General features: G+C 32.7%; 1 protein-coding gene across 4 annotated transcripts in view; it reads right to left on the bottom strand.

Moving 5' to 3' along the window:
- The window catches only part of Ncam2 (neural cell adhesion molecule 2), a 314442-nt gene that overhangs the window by 65508 nt on the left and 226226 nt on the right, over positions 1-22708 (bottom strand). For all 4 annotated transcript variants that reach the window (XM_070030502.1, XM_070030501.1, XM_070030500.1 and 1 more), the window contains 2 exons: positions 11361-11548; positions 1574-1670 (listed from right to left, as the gene is read on the bottom strand). In XM_070030502.1, coding sequence (XP_069886603.1) covers positions 1574-1670; positions 11361-11548 — 285 coding nt within the window. The remainder of the gene's footprint in view (positions 1-1573; positions 1671-11360; positions 11549-22708) is intronic.

Here is a 22708-nt window from a genome sequence, read left to right as displayed (position 1 = left end):
TGATCTATTTTTTCTTCAAAGAAGATAACATACTAAACTATATTTTGGTACTTGTATGAAATTTATTGTTTAAAAGACCATTTAAAAATTCTGATTTGTATTAAAAGGGTATTTCACATTCTTAATCTAGTTAAACATAATATCAAATTAAGTAAATAGTTGGGCACTGATAGTTTACAGCTGTAATCCTAGCTACATAGGAGGCTGAGATCTGGGGATTGTAGTTTGAAGCCAGGCAGGGCAAAAAAGTCCACAAGACTTTAATCTCCAATTAAGCACCAGAAAACCAGAGGCAGAGCAAAATACACAACCCTAGAGCTCATGGAGCAGAAGTGACAGAAAACACACACATACATAATATATATACACACACAAACACACACACACACAATCTATAATACATAGATATATAGAGAGAGAGAATGAGAGAGAGAGGTGGATATATCAGAGAGATATATCTAATTAAAATATAGTGAGATTTCCAGATTAAAATAATTTTGGTCAACATATATTTATCTTACCACTATACTGACAAATATCACAACTTTGTATCTACACATTAACATATTCTTTTTCCTTTCTTCCTTCCTTCCTTTCTTTTCCTTTCAATAAGGTTTTTTTTTTTTTTTTTTTTTTTTTGGTTGTGGGGCTTGAACGTTGGGCCTGAACGCTGTCCCTGCGCTCTTCAGCTCAAGGCGAGCACTCTACCACTTGAACCACAGCACCACTTCCGGTTTCCTGGTAGTTTATTGGAGATAAGAAATTCATGAATTTTCCTGCCCGGGCTGGCTTTGAACCACTATCCCCAGATCTCACCCTCCTGAGTAGCTAGGATTACAGGCATGAGCCACCAGTGCCTGGCAATAAGATTTTTTATACATACCTAGAGGAATCACTTTTAAAAACAAGTTATAACCAAATATTTTTAAGCTTAAAATATGTGCAATTTAAGGCATTGGAATTTAAAATAAGGTAAGTATATACAACAGTTTAAGTATCTAGAATATGTGTGGACTAAAATACTTAATGTAAATGTAATTTGATTTTTTTTCTTTTTTTTTTTTTTTGGTCTGGGTCTTGAACTCAGCTTTTCAGCTCAAAGCTAGCCCTCTACAACTTGAGCCACAGCACCACTTCTGGTTTTCTAGTGGTATATTTTAAATAAGAGTTTCACGGACTTTCCTGCCCAGGCTGGCTTTGAACTAAGATCCTCAGATCTCAGCCTTCTGAGTAGCTAGAATTATAGGTGTGAGTCACTGGACCCTAGCTGTAATTTGATTTTTTATATGTTGAAATCCTTGACACTTAATTTCACAAATAATTCACTTTTTAATTATTTTGGAAATTAGAATAAACATATTGACTACTAAATACATTGTAAGTTCGTGCTAAATGTCAAATAAATGTGCTCCAAATTTTGTAGTCCTGGTTATCTCATTCCAATGATATCATTTTGTGACTTATGAAAATATAAAGAAATACCATGTTAACATATACAATTAGAAGTTTCAATTTGAATAATTTAAATCATAAGATCTTATGAGATCTTAAAAGTTTATTTTTCTACACTTACCAGCTAAAGCAAGAAAATATTCCTGAAATCTTGTTCCTATACGGTTACTGGCTGTGCAATTATATCGTCCAAAGTCATTGTCAGATGTGGGTGCAATCTAAAATAAACATTAAAATGAAAGTCAAAATTCAAGTAAGATTCACAAGGCTCTAGTATGCCTGCCATTTGCAAATAGGATCAATTATTCCCTAAACAATTACTAGCCATAATCTTTTTATCAGATAAGAATTTGAAACAATACACAAAACTTCACTTCTATATTACTAGGTTTATCTATTATTACATTAACTGAATCAATGTAACAGTTTGTTATATCTGAAATTGAAAAAAAAAAGTTTTACCTACCTGTACGTAAATTACAGAAATAGTATATATGTATACATTTATTTATAGATAATTAATTAGGAGATGATAATAAATAGGTAACTAGATAGATAGCTGATTGATAGAAACATTCATTGATAGATACATAGATAATTGGAAGATTGAAACAATAGAGGTGTAAAATTGAAAACAGGAAGCTAATAAAAAAAGTAATGTTAACATATTTTCCAATTTAAGCTTTTGATCAGCCAGAAGTTCAGTAAAAGCACAAACAAGTGTAATTTATCTCTAGTTTTTGAGTTTATGAATATAAAATATTAATGAAAATGAGCAGTAATTCTAAAGGCTTTCCAACAAGCCATTTTGCAAGACAATATTGCGTTTGTACAAATCTACACAGACAGAAATATGTTCTTCATATATATTAATGTTATCATACCTACATTTTCACTCATCTCCTATCATTCTCTTTTAGTGTAGGTGGAAAATAGCTGACCTCAATCTTTACACATTTGAAATCCATAATTAAGTTAACCTTTGAGGATTGTATTGGCGAACAGTGGGAACAACCCTGTGATTCTAATGTGCAGAAATTCTGAAGTACCAATTCAGAAGAGAGATTTGATGACAGTAATAGATATAATTCTCAATTCTGGTAACCATTTTTAAGAGAGTTGCTGCTAATTCAATGCTATCCCAAAAGAGAGAAAAATGACTTTGTGGTAATAGGAGGCTATTAGCTAAGAGAGTAATTTTGAGGTCGATTGAAGATGGTAATTCTGACCCAGTAGAAAAAATTGTGTCATTCATTTTCTAGTCAGCTGTCCATCCAGCAATTGGACATAAGATTAAAATTTGCAATGATTATAGCTCTTACATATGTACATCTATGTGATTAAAAAATTCATTTTTTGCATTCATCTTTTAATAAGCAGGATTAATTTACATCTTAAGACAATTTTACTAATGAGGAAGATCTAATTACATAAATAGAAAGATATTTATAAACATAAATATATTATAAATTCATAAATATAAATATATTTGTCAAAGTTTGTAGAGTTCATAAGCTTTATAGACTATGATAATGACAATTCGCCTTGTGAAGATTTAAATGTGATTGTGACTTTAGCTAAGTATCACTATCCCACAATACTGTGAAGTTTATGAAATCATTTAATCTCAAGAAAGAAATTTTAAATAAGAAATATAATATTTATGAACATATTTATATTATAAATATGAATATATTTATATAAAAATTTATAAATATGTTATATATGTGTGTGTGTATTTTGTCTTTTTGTTCATAGTTGGGTATAAGAGTCTCTTAAACTTTTTGCCCAGGCTGGAACCACAATTCTCAGATATCAACTTCCTGAATAGCTACCATTACAGGAGTGAACCATCTGCACCCAGCTACAATATTTGTTATTATTCTCAGGCCTATGAAAAAGGTTTCAAATATTCCAACACAAAGAATATGTTTATTGAATCGATCAATTCAGGGGCAAGATTGCCAAAAGAAACAATGATTCTGCAAAATTTCTAGCTTAAGCATTTTCATTGGAATCATTTTCAAAAGACTGAGTTCTTTTATCTCCACTGGAAGTTCAGGTATCAACTGGAGAAGCTTTACAAGTATCTCTTAAATACATGATTTATTTATTTTGTCATTTGGTTAACAAACACAGAAAATAATCCATCATATTACAGATTAAGATTATTCTCAAAAGTTCTATTCTTAATGTAGGAAAATAAATGCCCTGAAGCTTATTGGATATTTTCTAAGGAACACAATTAAAACACACAAACAAGCAAAGAAGCAATTAGAGTCCAAAATGATTTCACACGCAAACTTAGCAAATAACATTAAAACTTATCAAAATCTAAAAACACACATAGACCTCAACACAGTGATTATTGGTGACTTTTAACACACCACTGTCACCTCTGCACTTATCTATATGGCAAAAACTCATGGCAAGAACTACAGAGCTAAATAATTGCACAGACAAACTGGACTTAACAGACACCTAAAGAATATTCCACCCAACAACTACAGAATTTACATTCTTCTTGGTGGCACATGGATCATTCTCTAAAATAGACCATATTTTAGAGCACAAAGCAAGTTTATGAAAATTCAGAAATATTGAAAATATTTCATTCATTCTTTCAGACCACAATGGAATAAAATTAGAGCTCAATGCCAAAAGCTACAGTAGATCCTACAACATATGGAGACTCAACAAGAAGTTGTTGAAACACCAATGGGTCATGGAAGAGATCAAATAGGAAATTCAAACATTTATGATATTTAACAAAAAGAAGCAAACAAAATACCAGCTCCTCTGGGACACAGCAAATGCAGTTCTCAGAGGAAAATTTATAGCTCTGAGTGCCTAAGTCAATAAAATGGAGAAAACTCAAACCAACAATTTAATGAGGCATCTTAAGCTCCTTGAAAAAGAACAACAAGCTAAAACCCAATCCAGTAGACAGAAGGAAATAATTAAAATTAAATCAGAGTTAAATGAATTAGAGACCAAAAATAAAACAATAGATCATGGTGGAGGGGAGGGGGGAGGGGAAAGAGGAGGGAGGGAGGAGTTGGGGAGATGGGGAGGGAAAGGATGGTAGGGGAAAAACAAAGGAGGAAGTAACAATACTCGATAGGAAATGTACTCATTACCTTATTCATGAAACTGTAACTCCTCTGTACACTATTTTTACAATATAAAACTTATTAAGAAAAGCACATAGAAAGAATCAATAATACAAAGATTTTGTTCTCTGAAAAAAATCCACAAAATTGACAGACTATTAGCAAAGCTCACCAATAAAAGAGGAAAACACATCCAATTAAACAAAATCAGAGACAAGAAAGGAAGCATCACCACAGAAACTAGCAAGATTCAGAACATCCTAAGGAATACTTTGTGGACATGTATACTAATGAATTCAAGATCTGGAAGAAATGGAAGAATTTCTAGCAAAAATTGTTATTCTTGAACTAAATCAAGAAGATTTAAACCAACTAAATAGACCTATATCTAGTAATGGAATAGAAATAGCAATAAGAAACCTCCCATCCAAGAAAAGGCCACGTCCACATGGATTCATATCCAAATTCTATAAGGCCTTCAGAGGAGAACTAAGTCCTCCTCAAACTCTTCAATGAAATCAGAAATGAAGCCTCTCTACCAAACTCATTCTATGAAGCCACCATAACCCTCATCCCCAAACCAGACACTCATCAAAGAAAGAGAACTACAGACCCATTTATCTGTTGAGACTTGGTGTAAGACTTCTTAATAAAATTCTGACCAATCGACTTCAACAACTAATCAAAAATATTATACACTAATGATTAAACAGGATTCATTCCAGGGATGCAAAGTTGGTTCAATATAAACAAATCAACTAATGTAATTCAACATATCAACAGAAGCAAGAACAAGAACCACATGATTATCTCCATAGATGCAGAAAAAGCATTTGACAAAATGAAACATCCTTTATGATTATAAGCTCTGCAGAAACTAGAAATCTACTGAGTCTCCCTCAATATAATCAAGGCCATATATGATAAGCCTACATCCACTATAATACTCAATGGTGAAAACTTAAAGCCATTTCTTCTAAAATCAGGAATGAGACAAGGCTGTCTGCTCTCTCTACTCCTTTTCAATATAATATTAGAATCATTAGCTAGAGAAATGAGGCAAGAGGCAAACATAAAGTGGATCCAAATAAGGATGTAAGTGGAACTATCCCTCTTTGCAGATGACTTGATCCTCTATCTAGAAAATCCCATAGACTTCACTCCCAAGTTAGTTGAGCTGATCCAAAACTTGGGCAAACTAGCAGGGTATAAAATAAATCCACCAAAATTCTGTAGCTTTTCTCTATGCTAGCAATGAGAAAAGAGGTGCCGAAATTAGGAAAGCAACTCTATTTTAAATACCCTCAAAGAAAAAAAAAAACCTAGGATCGCCTTACCACTGAAGTGAAGGACTTCAAAAATCTGAAAAAGGAAATTAAAGTACACCTCAGGAAGTTGAATAACCTTCCATATTACTGGCTTGGGAGGTTTAACATTGTGAAAATGGCAATATTGCCAAAGGCTATATACAAATTCAATGCAATACCCATCAATATACCAACTTCTTTCTTCAGTGAAATAGAAGAAGCAATCCGAAAATTCATATGGAACAACAAAAGAGCCCAGATAGCAAAAACAATCCTTGGCAGGTAGACCAATGCTGTAGGAATTTGAATACCTAACCTCAAACTCTATTACAAAGCCATAGTACTCAAAACAGCTTGATACTGGCACAAGAACAGCCCTGAGGACCAATGGTATAGATTTGAAGATCCAGAAATGAATGCGCAGACCTATGGCCACCTAATCTTTGACATGGAGCCCCATGCCCGCCCCCAAAATAGGATGGAAGAAAGACAGCCTTTTCAATAAATGGTGTTGGCAGAATTGGCTAAACATGCGTAGAAAACTAAAATTAAATCCCTCTATATCACCCTGGACCAGAATGAACTCCAAATGGATCAAAGACCTCAAAGTAAAAGCAGATACCTTGAAAATATTACAAGAAGAAATATGAGAAACACCAGGGATCCTTGGCACAGGCCAAAACTTTCTTTAAAAAGATCCAGAAACACAACAAACGAAAGAAAGGCTGGATATATGGGATTGAATTAAACAGTAGAGCTTCTACACAGCAAAGGACATAGCTAACAAAATATATCAAAACCCTACAGCCTGAGAGATCTTCACCACCCATACAACAGACAAGGGTCTCATATAAAAAATATACCAACAGCTCAAGAAATTAAATCCCCCAAAACAAACACCCAAAGAAACCACAACCCCATTAAAAAGTGGGCTAAAGACCTTAAGAGAGACCTCCCTGAAAAGGAAATACAAATAGCCAAGAGTCACCTGAAGAATTGCTCAACAACTCTGGCTCTAAAAGAAATGCCAATCAAAACAACATCTCCACCATACACCAATTAGAATATCCATAATCAAGAAACCTAACAGCAATGTTGGTGGAGAGGTGACGAAAGGGAAACTATACTACACTGTTGGTGGTAATGGAAACTTGTTCAACCACTGTGTAAAGGTTCCTCAAAAGACTACACATAGAGCTACTATGACCCAGCAATCCCACTTCTGGGGATCTACCCAAATGATCACAAACAAGGCCACACTAAAGCCACCAGTACAAAGATGTTCATCACAGCATTATTTACCATAGCCAAGATATGAAACCAACCCAAATGCACCTCAGTAGATTAATGGATCAAGAAAATGTGGTAGATATACACAATATCATTCTATGCTTCCATCAGAAAGAATTGCATTGTTCCATTCATGAGGAAATAGAAATATCTGGAAACAATTATATTAAGTGAAGTAAGCAAGAACCAAAGAAAATCAGGTCATATGATCACCCTCATTTATAAGAATCAGTACATGTATAGAATATTCTTAACAGGGGAGGTCAATAACCCAAGTGCTTATTGCAAAGGACTATATATAAGGAAACATATTAACATGAACTATAACTTATGGAAACAAGAGGTTCTCATTGGAGCCTGCATATAGTTCATTCTTTTTTTCACTATTTTTGTTTTTGTCTTTCTTCATTTCTCTTAGTTTTTTTTAACCTTGTGTTTTGCATAACAGACAACGCAATATGTGAAAGGGAAAGGGAATCACAGAAACAGCAGAACAATGGATGAACCTCAGCAACATTGACACTCACTTGACACTATGTGGAATATGAACATTCCTCCTTGGAGGAGGTGGTGTGGGGAGGGACAAGTGGGAGATCAAGAGGGATGGAGTAACAATGATTAAAAACAAATGTACTTATTGCCTTACCTATGGAACTGTAACCCCCAGCTCATTGACTTTTCAATAAAAAAAACATGTAGCCCAAGGTATATTGTATTTAAATGAATGATATTTAAATGAATAAAATTATATTTAAATCAATACATTTAAATCCATACCAAAATATAAATCATTGTTAAACTTATCCAGGAAATATTTTAAAAATTACTCATATCACATTTATTTTTCTATTTAAAATCCAATTAACATAAATTTAAGTTCATTGCTGATGCCAGGCTTTCACACAATATATTAGATTGATAATTTAGTTTTGAGTCTCCAAACATAAACTGAGAGCACAGTGTTAATGAAGAGGTTAACCTGCTTACCTAAGCTTGCCTGAAACCTGAATTATCATTCTCTGTATCCTCTGGTGAGAAAGCTTTGCATTTCAAAGTCAGCATTTTGTATTTAGGACAAGGAGCAACAACGCAGATGATATAAATGCAAAATTAGAATCTTTTACCATGTATGTTTCCTCATATATTAAAATATGTGTATGTTGAGACAAAACCAAAACCTAACATAGTTTTATAACTACTACAGATGGATTTTATTACCATTAATGGACAGAATTTATGATTAATTAAAGAAAGACTTTAAAAATCCATTTCTAGCCATGAGGTAATCCTAACATACATAAACAGTGTACATGGAAGGGTCAAGATTTCAGGCCAGTCCAGGAAATCTTCCCAAAGCCTTATCAGAAAAAAAATAAGCCAGACATTATGACTCACACTTCAGAAGGGGGACTTAGGAAAAATGCAGGAATAAAACAGATTTGGGCAAAAGCTCAAGATCATATGTAAAAAAAAAATAAAAATAAAGAAAAAGAAAATAAAGGCTAGAAATATGGTTAATTATATAGCAGTGACCTAGTAAGCAAGGTTCTGGAGATAATCACCAGTAACACATACACACACACACACACACACATACACACACACACACACACACACACACACACACACACACTTTCATACACATACACAAAATAATTTCATGAATTATGTAAATATATTTGTGTCTTGTTTTCTATTTCTGTTTTACTATATTTTATTAAATATCGATAATAATGTTACTATTAAAATAGTTATTTTACAAAAATGACGTGTATTTGCACAGGCAACTGCACATTCTGCTAATTAAATTAAAAGTTAGCAGTGCTCCATGTTCTTTTTATTATTACTTTTCATATTCTATTATCAAGTTATGTTAGTTATATATCTTTACATTTATTCAAGATATATACTAAATTTATGAAAAAGTGAATGTCTATAAAAAATTTATGAAAAAGTGAATGTCTATAAATTGTTCAAAATCAATTCCTTAACAAATCAGAGCATTTGGATATTTGTAAAGTAATACAAAAATATGTTTCACTTTCAAGTGGCAAAATGTTATTTATGCAGAAATTTAGCATGAAATTTTTCTACACATGAAATATTTAAGCACTGCATTTATGTCAACAACACAGTATTATGGGGTGTCCCATAATCTCAAAAGTGTAAAGAATAAGACAAGTAGAAAATACATGGCAATATGTCTTTTAAGTCTGAACTGAAATCAATCAATGTGAACTTGGAAGACATAAAGATGCCTTATCTCCAAACAGACTGAATTGGAAGGTTGATTAATCAACGGAGGGACAACAACTTCATATGGATATGACCTTTTGTTTCTTCATGCAATAAATCTTTGGAAAGAAGCACACTTCATTTTTTCAAAGCTAGCCAACAACCAATCACCAGAGACTGGTAGTTGGGGCAATGATTAATTTGAATAAACAAAATACTCATATTGACCTTTTGTCTTACACTAGTTTCTGCACTCCCTCATGAGTCTGTTAGTAAGATTCCTAGAATACACTATATCAGTCCAGATATCTGTTTGTCTTGCCTTCCTTTGCAAACATTGTTCTTCCTCTAAAATGTATGCAAAACATCACACTTCAGACATTTTAAAATTTAAAACTGCTTTCTGTTGTGAAGACTCTTATATACATAAAATTGGCAAAACTTTTATGTTTACTTCTGGCTTATTGTCTTTTGGTTTCTCAGATACTTCCAAGGAATCCAGAAGAGGGCAAAAGGAGAAGCAGTAAGCCATTCTTCTCCTCTACTCCTCTAGGCTGCATTACATTGTATCCTATCAGCTTCAGATACTGAAACCCATATATAATCCTCTATGGTTTGATTTGTACACAGTTATCATAAGCTTGAGGCTCATGATTCAGGAAGACTGACACCTTTATAAGAGGAGGAAGAAGCAGTCAGCAGAGGCCTATTTCTATGTATGTTCAGAGATCAGAACATGTAAGAATCCAGGAGGAAAATGTGGAAGTAACAGGACAGAGTCCTGTTATATCAATTCTCCTGGCACATTTGCATTGGAATCGAACTTTGTTGACAGAAATTTATGTTTTGTAAGTTATCTTAGACTGCCATGTTATATTTTGGCAGGAAGAGACTAATCTATTATTCAAAATTTAATTTAAATGTAACTTGAATTTTAAAGTACAATTTCATTGTTATTATGAGAGTGTTGTACAGAAGGCATAAGTCAGGTAATGAGTACCTTTCTTTTTTGGACAATGTCACCCCTTCCTTCACTTTCTCCCATTAGATTTAGTTTTTAAACTCAGATTAAAATTAAACATAAAATTTACATTGTCTCTCCAAATAGTCTTTGCAAAATTGTTGATTCACCAATTGATTTACGTTAAAACATTGATTTAAAAATTGATTTACATTAAAACAATTTTACAGGAATGCAGTAATTGCTCATCACATTTTCAAATAATTGGAGATGTTATGTTGAATAATTCTACTAAGCAAACAGTTTGCTTAGTAGAGATACTGAGCCAAATGAAAATGTTACTATAGTATTATTAAAAATTGAGGCTACTTTCATTTGATGCAAACTGCATGAATAAAGAATATGTAGCAGACTGATCTGAATAGGACAGCAAAATCCCTTCCCAGTTGTTCTAAAATATCATCAATTACAAGAACTAATCATTTCTATAAACTTGTATAAAATTTGAGAACTGGTAACATAATCTATAATCAAGAACTAAGAGTGCATTATATTAAAACAGTCTGATAAAAGCCAATTTGGGCAGCATAAAACTAATTTACATAATCTTACTTTAAATATAAAAAGCAATTAACAACAAGCAAGATTTATAGAATAACAAACTTGAATAATAAAATATAAAAATAAGAACATATATAACAATAAAAATAATGAAATGTAAAATAAAATTAAAAAATAAAATATTAAAATATCAGATTATTAATTTCTACATTTCCTGATGTTTTTCTTTCTAAAAGTAAACTTGTGAAACATTATGGTCTCTGGTACAAATCATATTTCTGTTTTAATAAATGATGTGCCATCCAGAATAAACAGATTATGATGCAAATACATGAAACTTACTTGTAAATTAATAGTTTAATACATGAATATAATTTATAATTATATATAACCACATATATAATGCATATTAAATACACTCTAAAATTAGTTAACACTTACCTCTAATATCATTTTTCTTCCTGCACTATACGTCTTTAAATTGGTGGTATTTTTAGCTGGCAAGACTAATTTTTCTCTTCTCCAATGGATTGATGCTGGTGGATTTGATTTCACATCACAACTTATGTTGATTGGATTTCCTTCCCAAGAGAAATAAATGGTTTGATTTGAAACAAATTTAGGAGCATCTGGAAAACAATAGTACAAAATGTTTAAAGATGTTTTAAGATAAGTCTTCACTTAGAATTTCATAATTTGTACCAAAAAACGTCAGAAGAATTCCAGGGTTAGATGTTTAATAGGCAATAGCTGAAGTCAGGAAAATCTGACTTTTGAGAGTTGTATCATACAATTTAAATATTATTAGCATGACAATAAGACCAATTGCTACAATAGGCAATAGTACTCAAAGTTAAATTTGCCCTTCCATACCGAAAATATTATTGACTATTTTACTCAGTACATGAGTCGAAGTTGTTTCAGGAACAACCCACAGTGAAGTTTACCATAAAATGTAATAAAAAAATCAGTGTTTCTTGTTAATCATGTTTTACTCAAAATAATCTTCCTATTAGGTATTTTGAAATCTATGTTAAAATAGGAATAAATAAGCATTGTATTTTTCTAATCATCCATTGCATTTCACATGAAAATAGCAATATTGTAATTGTTCAGTAATTCTTAACTTAAAAAAATTTATGATACTCCATTGAATTTTACATTTTTACACAAGATTAATTCATAAAAGTGAAACATAAAACATTTTATTGGAGGATTTAAAGAAGTTCCTGCATGAAACTTTCTAAATCAGTATGCTGACAGGTGCAAGTTGAAATTGTTTGAGGAACTTTCACTTATCTTTGACTTGTTTCTCCCTACATAAATCAAAAACATGGACTCCTTATAGAAGACTATTATCCATACACTAAGGCCAGAAAATAAAACTAATCACCAGAAGTTGCTATATGGCTGCTTTTATAAACAAACATGGAAATAATCTTCTGTTCCAATGGTTTATCTAATTATCATTATGTTTCTGATATTTACTTGTATAAGCCAGTTACAGAGCATTACATCTGTAATTTCATGTTGCACATGAATTTATCATCTTATGTCAGCTAATCAATTTTCCTGCCATTAATTCACAAAGATCATTGTCCACTTCAAATTTATTTAAGAAAAATAGCTTGGGTAATCCCCGTCCAACTGTAACTTCTTATAAAAAGATCATCATGTGCATATAAGTGAACAAAACTTATGCTTTAATCTTGTTAATAATCTTTTATATTTGAGCTTTTAGGTCTGTTCAATGTGCCAACAAAGGAACTTAAAAGGGTAAAACAAATCCCTTCTCTCTTAAAATAAATGTTATTTTATTGTAAAATTCTTTTTTTATTTAATTGTCAAGTCAATGTACCGAGGGGTTTCGGTTACATAAGTAAGGTTATGAGTACATTTCTTGTCAACCTAGTTACCCCTTCCCTCAGAGTAACAAGACACCCAGGAAAAAATGAACTAGACAAATATCCAAATATTGTAATGTCATTGAATCTCAATGTTTGAATGCATAGACATTCAAAAGGATAATTTTATGTTTCTGTGTGAAAGCATAATTGCTAATTAAATTGCACATAATATGTATATGTTAATGGAACATGTTAATAATATTACTTAAAACATAAATTACTTATGTATGTATGAGAATACATACATATATACATATATATACATATATATATATATGTATATGGATGGATGGATGGATGGATACACACGCTTATATGGTTTGATGTTTATATCAAGTTAAACAACTGTATCCTTTCAATACTGAAAAGGAGAGTTCAGGGGTCTTTCATCCATTCTGATTTCATTAGAAATAAATTCAGTAGTAGAGTTTCTGGATCACATGTTATATTTCAAGTTTTCATTTTTGGTAGAACTTTCTTGCTGTTTTCCATAATGCTGCATTACTTTACATCCTCACCACCACTCTGTCAGTGCTCATTTTCCTATATATTCCTGCCATCACACTTGTTATCTGTCATATTTATGGCCATTCTACTGAACACACATGACAACTCAAGGTGATTTTGGTTTTCATATCTTTGACAATTGCTGATATTGAATGTGTTTCATACATCAACTAGTCATTTGCATATAGTCTCTTAAAATCTATCTTTAGGTCTATTGTCCATTTTTTAAACCAGATTATTTAGGTATTATGTGCCATGAGTTTTGGTGGTCACATTGTTAATCTGGAAAGCAAGTCTTTGCCAGATAAATAATTGGTAAATCTTCACTCCCATTCCACAGATTTTCTCTTCACTCTGTATTAGTTATTTTAATTTTGATGAGATGAAACTTTTTATTTAGATATAATTTCTTCCCTTTTTGCTTTTCATTCAAGTGCTTTTCTTGTCTCATCCAAAAATATTTGTGGATTCAGTGTCCTGAAACAACATATTCTCTGTATTTTATAGTGATTTAATTTGAATAGAAGTTAGAGAAGAGAGAGAGAGAGAAAGAGAGAAAGAGAGAGAGAGAGAAAGAGAGAGAGAGTTCAGTTTTAGGAATCCAGTTTTATTTGTACCATTTGCTGAAAACAATTGCATTTCTTCAGTTATGTTCCTATCACATTTTATTTAGCTGTACATAGGTAGCTGAAATCTAGGCACTTTATCCTGTTTAGTGACTTATAAATCAGTTTGTATGGCAATAACATGCTGTTTTGAATAATAAGGTGTCAAGGTATATTTTGAATTTAGGTAGTTCAATGCCTCTTCATTTTAAGATAATTCGGGGCTATTTGGAATTTATGGTGTTGTCATGGAAATTTAGGGACTTTTTAACTGTACAAAAGATTAGAGGATGGTACTGGTATTCTAATAAAGATTGTATTGAATCTGGAAATCATTTTGTGTAATTTGGACATTTTAACACATCAGAAACATGGGATTCCGTTCAGAGAATCTCTTTGCAAAGACAGCTCCATAAAAACTTCATCTACACGAAACAAAATAGCCATGGCATGTATCTGTGATTCCAGCTATGCTGGAGGTAGTAAGGAGAAGGATTGCTATCCAGGGAAAAAAGAGAAAACTTGTCCAGGGAAAGCATATGTATCTGTATCTCATTTTCAGAGAAAATACAGGGATGTTAAGAGAAGTAAATCTCACAGAGACAATGGTCCATGTTTTCTTCTCATTAGTAGATGTTAGATATAAATTACAAATATATGAAAATATAAAGGATTCATATGCATGTATACATAAATACATAGTCTAAGGTATGGTATATGCAGGGTGGATTTGAGTGGTATAACTCCATTAAATAACTAAGTTAGAGTTTTACAAAATGAATACTAAAAAGCTGAAATAAATTTTTAGGTAGGTATTAAAAGGAAGGAATGGATAGAGAATAAATGGACAGAGAAAGGGAGGGTGAATATATTAATATTATATGAGTACATGTGTGTGTGTGTGTGTGTGTGTGTGTGTGTGAGAGAGAGAGAGAGAGAGAGAGAGAGAGAGAGAGAGAGAGAGAGAGAGAGAGAGAGAGAGAGACTGGGTGAGGTTGACAGAGTTGGGGGAGATGTATTGAAGGGGTGACATTCATAAAGTATATTGTACCCACAAACTGTGATGTTGAATTCAAACCCCTTTACAGAACTACTTACAGAGAATTTTAGAACATTTCTTTAAAACAATAAATAAAAGAAAAGGTTATGTTCAGATCTTTACCAGGTGATCTTTACCAGGAACACCAAGAAAAGTGGTAAGACTGCCTTCAGCCTCAGTATAAAGTCACAAGCATTGTAATGAAAAACCATCCTTATGTGTTGCTTTTCCTGACAAAGAGGTCTGAATGTGCAGCCGGCACTCCTCACTTCCTTTTGTTATTATATGAGATTTTTCTGACTCAATAACTTGCTTCAGGCAAACTTTTAACTTTCTCCAGTCCCTTCTGCTCAGGTTCAGAAATATTTCTTCTTGACAATTTCTTTTTGTAGTCAGTACCTATGACCTAAATAAAGTCCTACTTCTTGCTGAGTTCTGTGACCTGCACATGAAACTCGCCTGCATACCTGCAACTGAATGCTGAGAGCAGCACATACACAATTTGTGGGAACTGGAACATAAAAAATCTTTGCCTTAAATTTCCATTACTCAAGAAAAATACTATCAAGTAATTCACTATACAAACATCCTATTTACCCACTGTGTCATATTTAAAAAAACATTATAGAGAAATAATTTGAAATCATTCAGCACTAAAATTTAGGATTTTAATATAGCATGCCCTGTCCTAATTTAAGCCATATCTAGGACTGAAATCTCTCCTGAACATTATACAAGCCATTTCCATTCTATAGTGAGCTCTCTTCTTTTTTCCCAGCCACACAATTTTTAAAATTATCTTTATGTAGTTGTACAATAGCATTTCAATTCAACAGTTCCAACTGAGTAACTTGATCATTATCACCCCTTCTGTCATTCTCCCCTTCTTTTCCATCCCATTCACAATCTCATTACATGGTTCCATATTCACATACATACATTTAATAGAATGACTGTATTCACCTAAAATTCAGATTTGTATTTTATCATTAGATATTAAGAACCATATTTAGTATTGATACATTAATATGCAATGTGATGTTATATTAAAAAAAAACTTTGCCTTTTTTTCTCACCACTAAAATACAGTTTGGAAAAATACCTTTTCCATCTCTCAGTGTCCATTTCTAGCCTGTTGTCTATCCCTGGGCAATCTCTGTCTTTGATTCCCATACCCTCCATGTTGTATATAGATTTATCTGACTTGGAGAAGGGAAGGAAAATGGCAAAATGATGAGAGAAGTATAAAGTGTAAATGACCCATTGCAACGATGATACTAGCAAGACACTAGGTCAGAAATGAATGTTGTGGGGGGGATGAGTGGAGAGAGGGAAGGGAGAACAACAATGGAGTGTGTAACAATGTTCAACAAGAAATGTGCCTTACTCATGTAACTGTAACCCCTCTGTAGAGCATCTTTATGATGAAATAAAAATGTAAAAATCTTATAAAGCAGTTTTCTTGCTTACTCTCCCACCAATATATACATTGAAATAAAATTATTAGAGTCACTATAATGTTATAAAGGATAATATTCCCAGCCTGGAGCTCTGGATTTTATGATGGCCTACCCAGCCCAATACGGATTTGTCTCTGTTTTCTTGAATGTTGTCCCTTCAGTGCCAGCCATACTCATCAGACCTGCTCTTAGCCCTTTGTCCTGTCTTACCTCTCTACTCAGTTTTGATATACAGTTGCACATTGGAAATGATGTATTGGCTAAGAATTTTATATACAATGATGTTCTGATAGGATTTTGTGCCTAGTGAGGTAGACTTCTTTTTGTGGGTAGAGTTTCTGATGCTCAAACATACAACAATAAAAATCCACTAATAACACATTTAAGAGAAACATGACATTATTAAGCACATAATTATATTTTCATCTCCATAACTGAAACCCAAGTTTCATAAGAATAAAAACAAAAGTGCTTTTCTCCTAGTTTGGTGAAACAAGTGAATTTATACTTAAGACAAAATAGACACTCAGTAACTATAAAATTAATGATTGAGAATCTAAGATAAGTATGTAATCTACATGTCACCATCTTCTTTAACAGATGACAGGAAATACACATTAATTTGATCATTTTAAAGTAATACAATTTATCCTGAAACATCATTAGTTCTATTGAAATATTACCGTTTATTGCTTATTTTGAAAGAAGCTGGTACTTCAAATTCGCTAAGAGTTGGACGTAATCTAAAAACATTAGAAGCACCTCAACTCTTTTATTCAGTCATTTGAATTTTCTCATTTGATTTATGCACAGGGAAACTATCAAGGGAGTAAAAACTAATATATCCTTTGGCATATTTAGAGGATAATTCAATTAATGATTTCACAGATCCAGTTCTACTATATGTTCAGTCATATGCAGAATCAGCTATGGCAATTAACTGGATTCAGTCCATGCACCATGGGAATTTGAATGGCTATGTGGAATACAAAATTAGATGTGTGCTTATTGCCAACTACCCATAACACTGGATGTGCATTTTTGTGCTAAATTTTAACAGCCAACTTATGCATAAATCTCAGCATATTTTATGACCCTCAAGTCAAATTGTAAGAGTCATTTATATTAAAGCATGCTTATATGTGACTTCAGAGCACACACTGGGCTTCACTCTAATTTGACTTTTATTAATGATATAATTAATACTAGCCATAGGAATGGATTGATTATAACTATGGTGAATTATTCATCTATCAAATATTAATCATTCTCTTGGCTGAAATCTCTCCTTTTAATGTATCACATTAAGTACTTAGAAATATATTGTGTTGAACGTGATTCTTGGTAGTTTTATGTAATTGTATTTTCCATAAATACCTATATTATTTTAAAGACTCATTCATAAAACTTCTCATGAGAAAGGCTGTCTCTTACATAAAAATTTCTGAGTTATCAAAGAAGGAACCACTCTTCACACAGCAATATTCCCCTCCTTATTATGTTTTACCAAGATAAAAATTTCTACCTTCTGTAGAAATTGTTTTAAAATAAAAGTTCACAAAATGGGCGCCGGTGGTCACGCCTGTTATCCTAGCTACTTGGGAGGCTGAGATCTGAGGATCACGGTTCAAAGCCAGCAGGGGCAGGAAAGTCCATGAGACTCTTTATCTCCAATAAACCACTAAAAAACCGGAAGTAGCGCTGTGGCTCAAGTGGTAGAGCTCTCGCCTTGAGCTGAAGAGCACAGGGACAGTGCCCAGGCCCAGAGTTCAAGCCCCACGACCAACAAAAAATAAAATTAAATAAATAAAATAAAAGTTCACATATTCAGATGAAGTTTTATCTTAATATATTACTGTATGAAATTATATATATTTATATATAGTATGTATTAAATAAATGCATTAAAAAGTAATAATCAATGACAGGTATTCTATGGTTAGTGTAAAAAAATACATACAACAATGCTTTTAGCACTGATGAATTGAGAGTAATTAATTGGGACAAAATTAATTATTGTATGATAATGAAATATCACAAAACATAAAATAAAGATAGAAACATGTTTATAAAATTTTTAAAATATTTCCAAATTTTATGAGAGTTGAAAACCTCTGATGAAGATTTTTGGTCAGTCTTGTGGTCCATACTTCTAATCCCAGCTACTCAAGAGGCAGAGACAGTAGGATCTCCATTTGAATGCCAATCTGGGCGAGGGAAGCAGAGACTATTAGCCCAAGAAACAGTATTAATGAGACCCAGAAATAAACCTACAGAACTACAGCCTATTCAACAAATGTTGTGGAGAAATTTGGATGTCAACATGCAGAAAAATGAGGCTAGATCTTTTGTGCTACTGTAGTATCAATTCAAAATGTATCAAAATCCTCCATGTAAGACCTGGAACCATAAAACAATTACAGAAACGAAGAAGAAGGAACCTTCTGACCAAAAATCCTAAAACACAACAAATCAAGTAAAGAACAGACTAACAGGTTTGAATGAAACTTAAAAAGCTTCTCCATGCATGGCAAAGGACACAGTTGACAAACTGACAAAAATATACAAAAGAATGTGAGATCTTTGCCATCTATAAATCAGACAATATCTAGAATATACAGAGAGCTTAAGAAACTAAACCCTCCAATTAATAAAATATCCCAATGCATAAAAACCGAGCAAAATAGAAACTTGTCAGAAGTAAAAATGCCGAAAAAGTAGTCCTCATTATTGGGCATAAATGAAATGCAAATCAAAACAACATGGAGATTCCATCTCCCCTCAGAAGGGCCATTATCCAGAGAGCAACAATAACATGCTGGCATGGATGGGGACCATAAGAACTGAGAATGTAAGCTTGTTCAACAACTCTGGAAAGTAATATGAAGGTTCTCCAAAAAACATAGAACTGCCCTATCTATGATCCAGCAATTATACTCTTGGTCATTATATGAATGATTACAAACTATGATACAGTAATATATACAGATGGACAGATAGATAAATAAATAGATAGATAGCTGTACACGTATACATCCAGTGAAATTATACTCCTACATCTGAAAGAATGATACTGCTTCATTTACAAACAAGTGAAGTAAACCAGGCCTACAGAAACAAAAGTTCATATGTGGAAGATAGAAGTTATAGATACACAAGTAAACACTTTCGAGTAGTTTCCAAGTGTTCATAAATGCATTAATTGAAGCATGGTAAATTCAGGGCAGAACTCTAATTGTGTAATTCCTTAGACTAACTTGTGGTCAAACAAAATAAATCCCAGGAAATGGCTACTGGAAAAAAAGGAGGGAGGAGCCCAGAGGAGTAGAAGAGAGGAATGAAGAAGGGAAGCATTGGAGAATATAGACACAAAATTCAATGTATAGGCTACAAAATTAGAAAACAGAATGGAATGGATGGTTGGTAAGAACGTGAGAGAATGTTGAAAGGTGTGACATTGGTTAATAGGCAATATATTCATAAACCGCTTGGTGAATGGCACCTCCTTTGTACAACTATGTGAAGAAAATATTTTTTAATTTAAAGAAAAAAATCATAGAATTAAAAAAGTAGGGGTATGACTCAAGTGATGCTTGGGTAACAGGCTATAAAATTCTGGCTTCAACCCTCTTACTGAGGATTTGTACAATCTCTTCAAGACATTTAATTTTAACTATATTAAACCATATATTAATACTTCTAGGCTGATCAAGGTATGTAAGGTCTCACTCCTTAGATATGTTTGCTGTCAATAGTTTTGCATATTTGAAAAGCCATCAGAATATTCTATTTGTGATACTGCATGATAAATAGTAATGTTAATAATGATAACTGAAAAATTATATGAATATACAGCAATATAATTTTCTTCTTTAATCATTAAAACAACTTTTTGAAATTATTAGTTTCCTTTATTCAATATTTGTTTGTAACTCAAGTTGGAAAGTACTTTGATAAAAATGTAAGCATGCATTATTTTCATTTTTTTCACCTGAATTATACTACAACATTAGAAAATATTACCCTTTCAAGTGAAATGAGATGTTTGTGATTTATGATTTTTCCTGTTTTCTAGAATTGCATTTCTGTATTATTATTTTTTTAAAAGTAGATTTACAGAGGTGTTGCTATTTAACAAGGCAGTTTATGAATATAGTATATCTCGAGCAAGGTCATTCCTTTCAACATTCTCCTCCACCCCTCTCAGACCCGCTCCTTCCCTCTCTCTTCTTAATTCTGTAGGATATATGGGGTAGAATTAAAAATATTTTTTGGAAATAGAATTGTTAATATCATTAGAATGAATGCAAAGATATAGAACAAATCACTAGTATATGCCTGAGTCAAGCAGAAAAGGTCAGATAAGTTGATGTTAGGGAAATGAACCCCAAGATAAGGATTCAAATGTTTTTTCTTTCATGTGATTGTTTCTAGCACATTTATAAGATTATTTCTTTGTTGCTTTGTATGTCCCTCCCCCACGGTATAACCCCTGCTTTCACTGTATTTGATGTTGTTATAATTTGTGGAGGGTAAGGGAAAAAACAAATCGTTTAACTAGGGATACAGGTGGACCCATTGCAACAATGAGATGTACAAGTCGTATGTCGAAAACGAACTTTACAACTTAGGTGGGGGGGGGAGGAGATTTGGGTGGGGGGGGGCGGGGGAGGATGGGATGGGAAGGGGAAACAAAGGAGGAGGCTACAATGCTTGATAAGAAACGTACTCGTTATCTTGCCCATGTCATTGTAAACCCTCTGTACAGTATTTTCACAATAAAAAAAATTCGATTTCTGGTTTTAGTATAATTACTTGTAATTACTGTATTACTGTAATTATTCTTAGAAAAGATGTTGTCCCTATTTGTGAAGATGGATACTGAAGTTATTCAAACGAATTACAACTGTGTTAAGATACTCATTTGTTTTTTCCTATTATTGTTGATACTATTCCAGCAGATTGTACCAGTTTACCCTTTTCTCTATTGTTACACTTCAGCTTGTGATCTCAGAAAACTTATGGGTGTATTGTTCCTCTGCTCCAAACTTCCTTTTGATTTTCTATCTTATAAAATGTTGACTTTGAGATTTTAAGATTTTTTTTTCAGAGCTGTCCATAAGATATGAACCAACTTTGCATATATATCTTTTCCTAAGGATTAGATGAGAATCCATAGGTCACATTAATTGATGTATTATTTAAACCAATGTACACTGAGCTTTTACAGAGGCCTAAGTTTCAGATACACTACAAATAACTTCAGCAAAGTAAAACTACTCCTACCACATCCCAAGGAAGAGAGGGAAGAGGAACAAGACAATTTTAACTATAATAAACCATATATTGATATTTTCTAGACTTTAACATAATTTTATATCTCTCAGAAATGATAAGAGGGCAGTGAGCTCAGTGATGTCTCAGTGTGTAATTTCAGTGTGTGATCTCACCCTGTGAAATTCTTCAGTAGTTCTGTGAGGTATCTTTGCCCAATTCCCAGAATGCACAGTGCTATGTACTGTATGTTAGTATCATATCAAGGTTGAAAACCCATTTCTAATTTTGATAGCACATGGATTGGGAAATAAGTGAAATAAAAACCAAGTGATAAAGTGAATGCCTTTGCAAAAATACAAAGAGACATAGATACATTAAGGAAAGACCTAGTGTGTACTGAGCCAGATCACCTAACAAGAATCCAGCATGCTGGCACTCATTATGGTCTCACACATGCAGCTTCTGGATATGTGACAAGGAATGTTTGTCATTTAATCCACTCAGCCAATTGTATTTTACTAAAAACTGCAATGCTGTTTTACTGTCTAACACGTTCCTTCTGAGAACTGGTGTCCACACTGCAATATCATTATACTAGACTGAGAATTGTAAGTATAAAATAATGTCATTTTCATGGTTAAATTTTCGATAGAATGGAGTAGGCAATGTTGTTGCTTAAAGTTCACAAAGAATACAATTCTAATGTATATGCAAGGATTCCATTGTATGGCCTGTTAGGTGTAAATAAGTTACCAAGGGGCAGAGATAACTGTAACAATTATATAAAATACCAGACTGTTTGAAGTTTGGGTCTTCATTTACAAAGTTTCCGATGTCCTTAACTTCCTAAAAAGTTTTCATCCTCATCTAAACTATACTTTAGTAAGATAATTTAATCTATATTAACTAATATCTATCAGAAAATGGCAAGTTTGTCATAAAAGAAGGATAATTGATGGAATCCTTACACATGAAAAATGTGATAGTTCACATT

Source organism: Dipodomys merriami, unplaced genomic scaffold, assembly GCF_024711535.1.
Source record: "Dipodomys merriami isolate MVZ:Mamm:240054 unplaced genomic scaffold, mDipMer1.0.p SCAF_2, whole genome shotgun sequence".
NCBI lineage: Eukaryota > Metazoa > Chordata > Mammalia > Rodentia > Heteromyidae > Dipodomys > Dipodomys merriami.
This window is presented reverse-complemented; position numbering and strand designations above follow the sequence as displayed.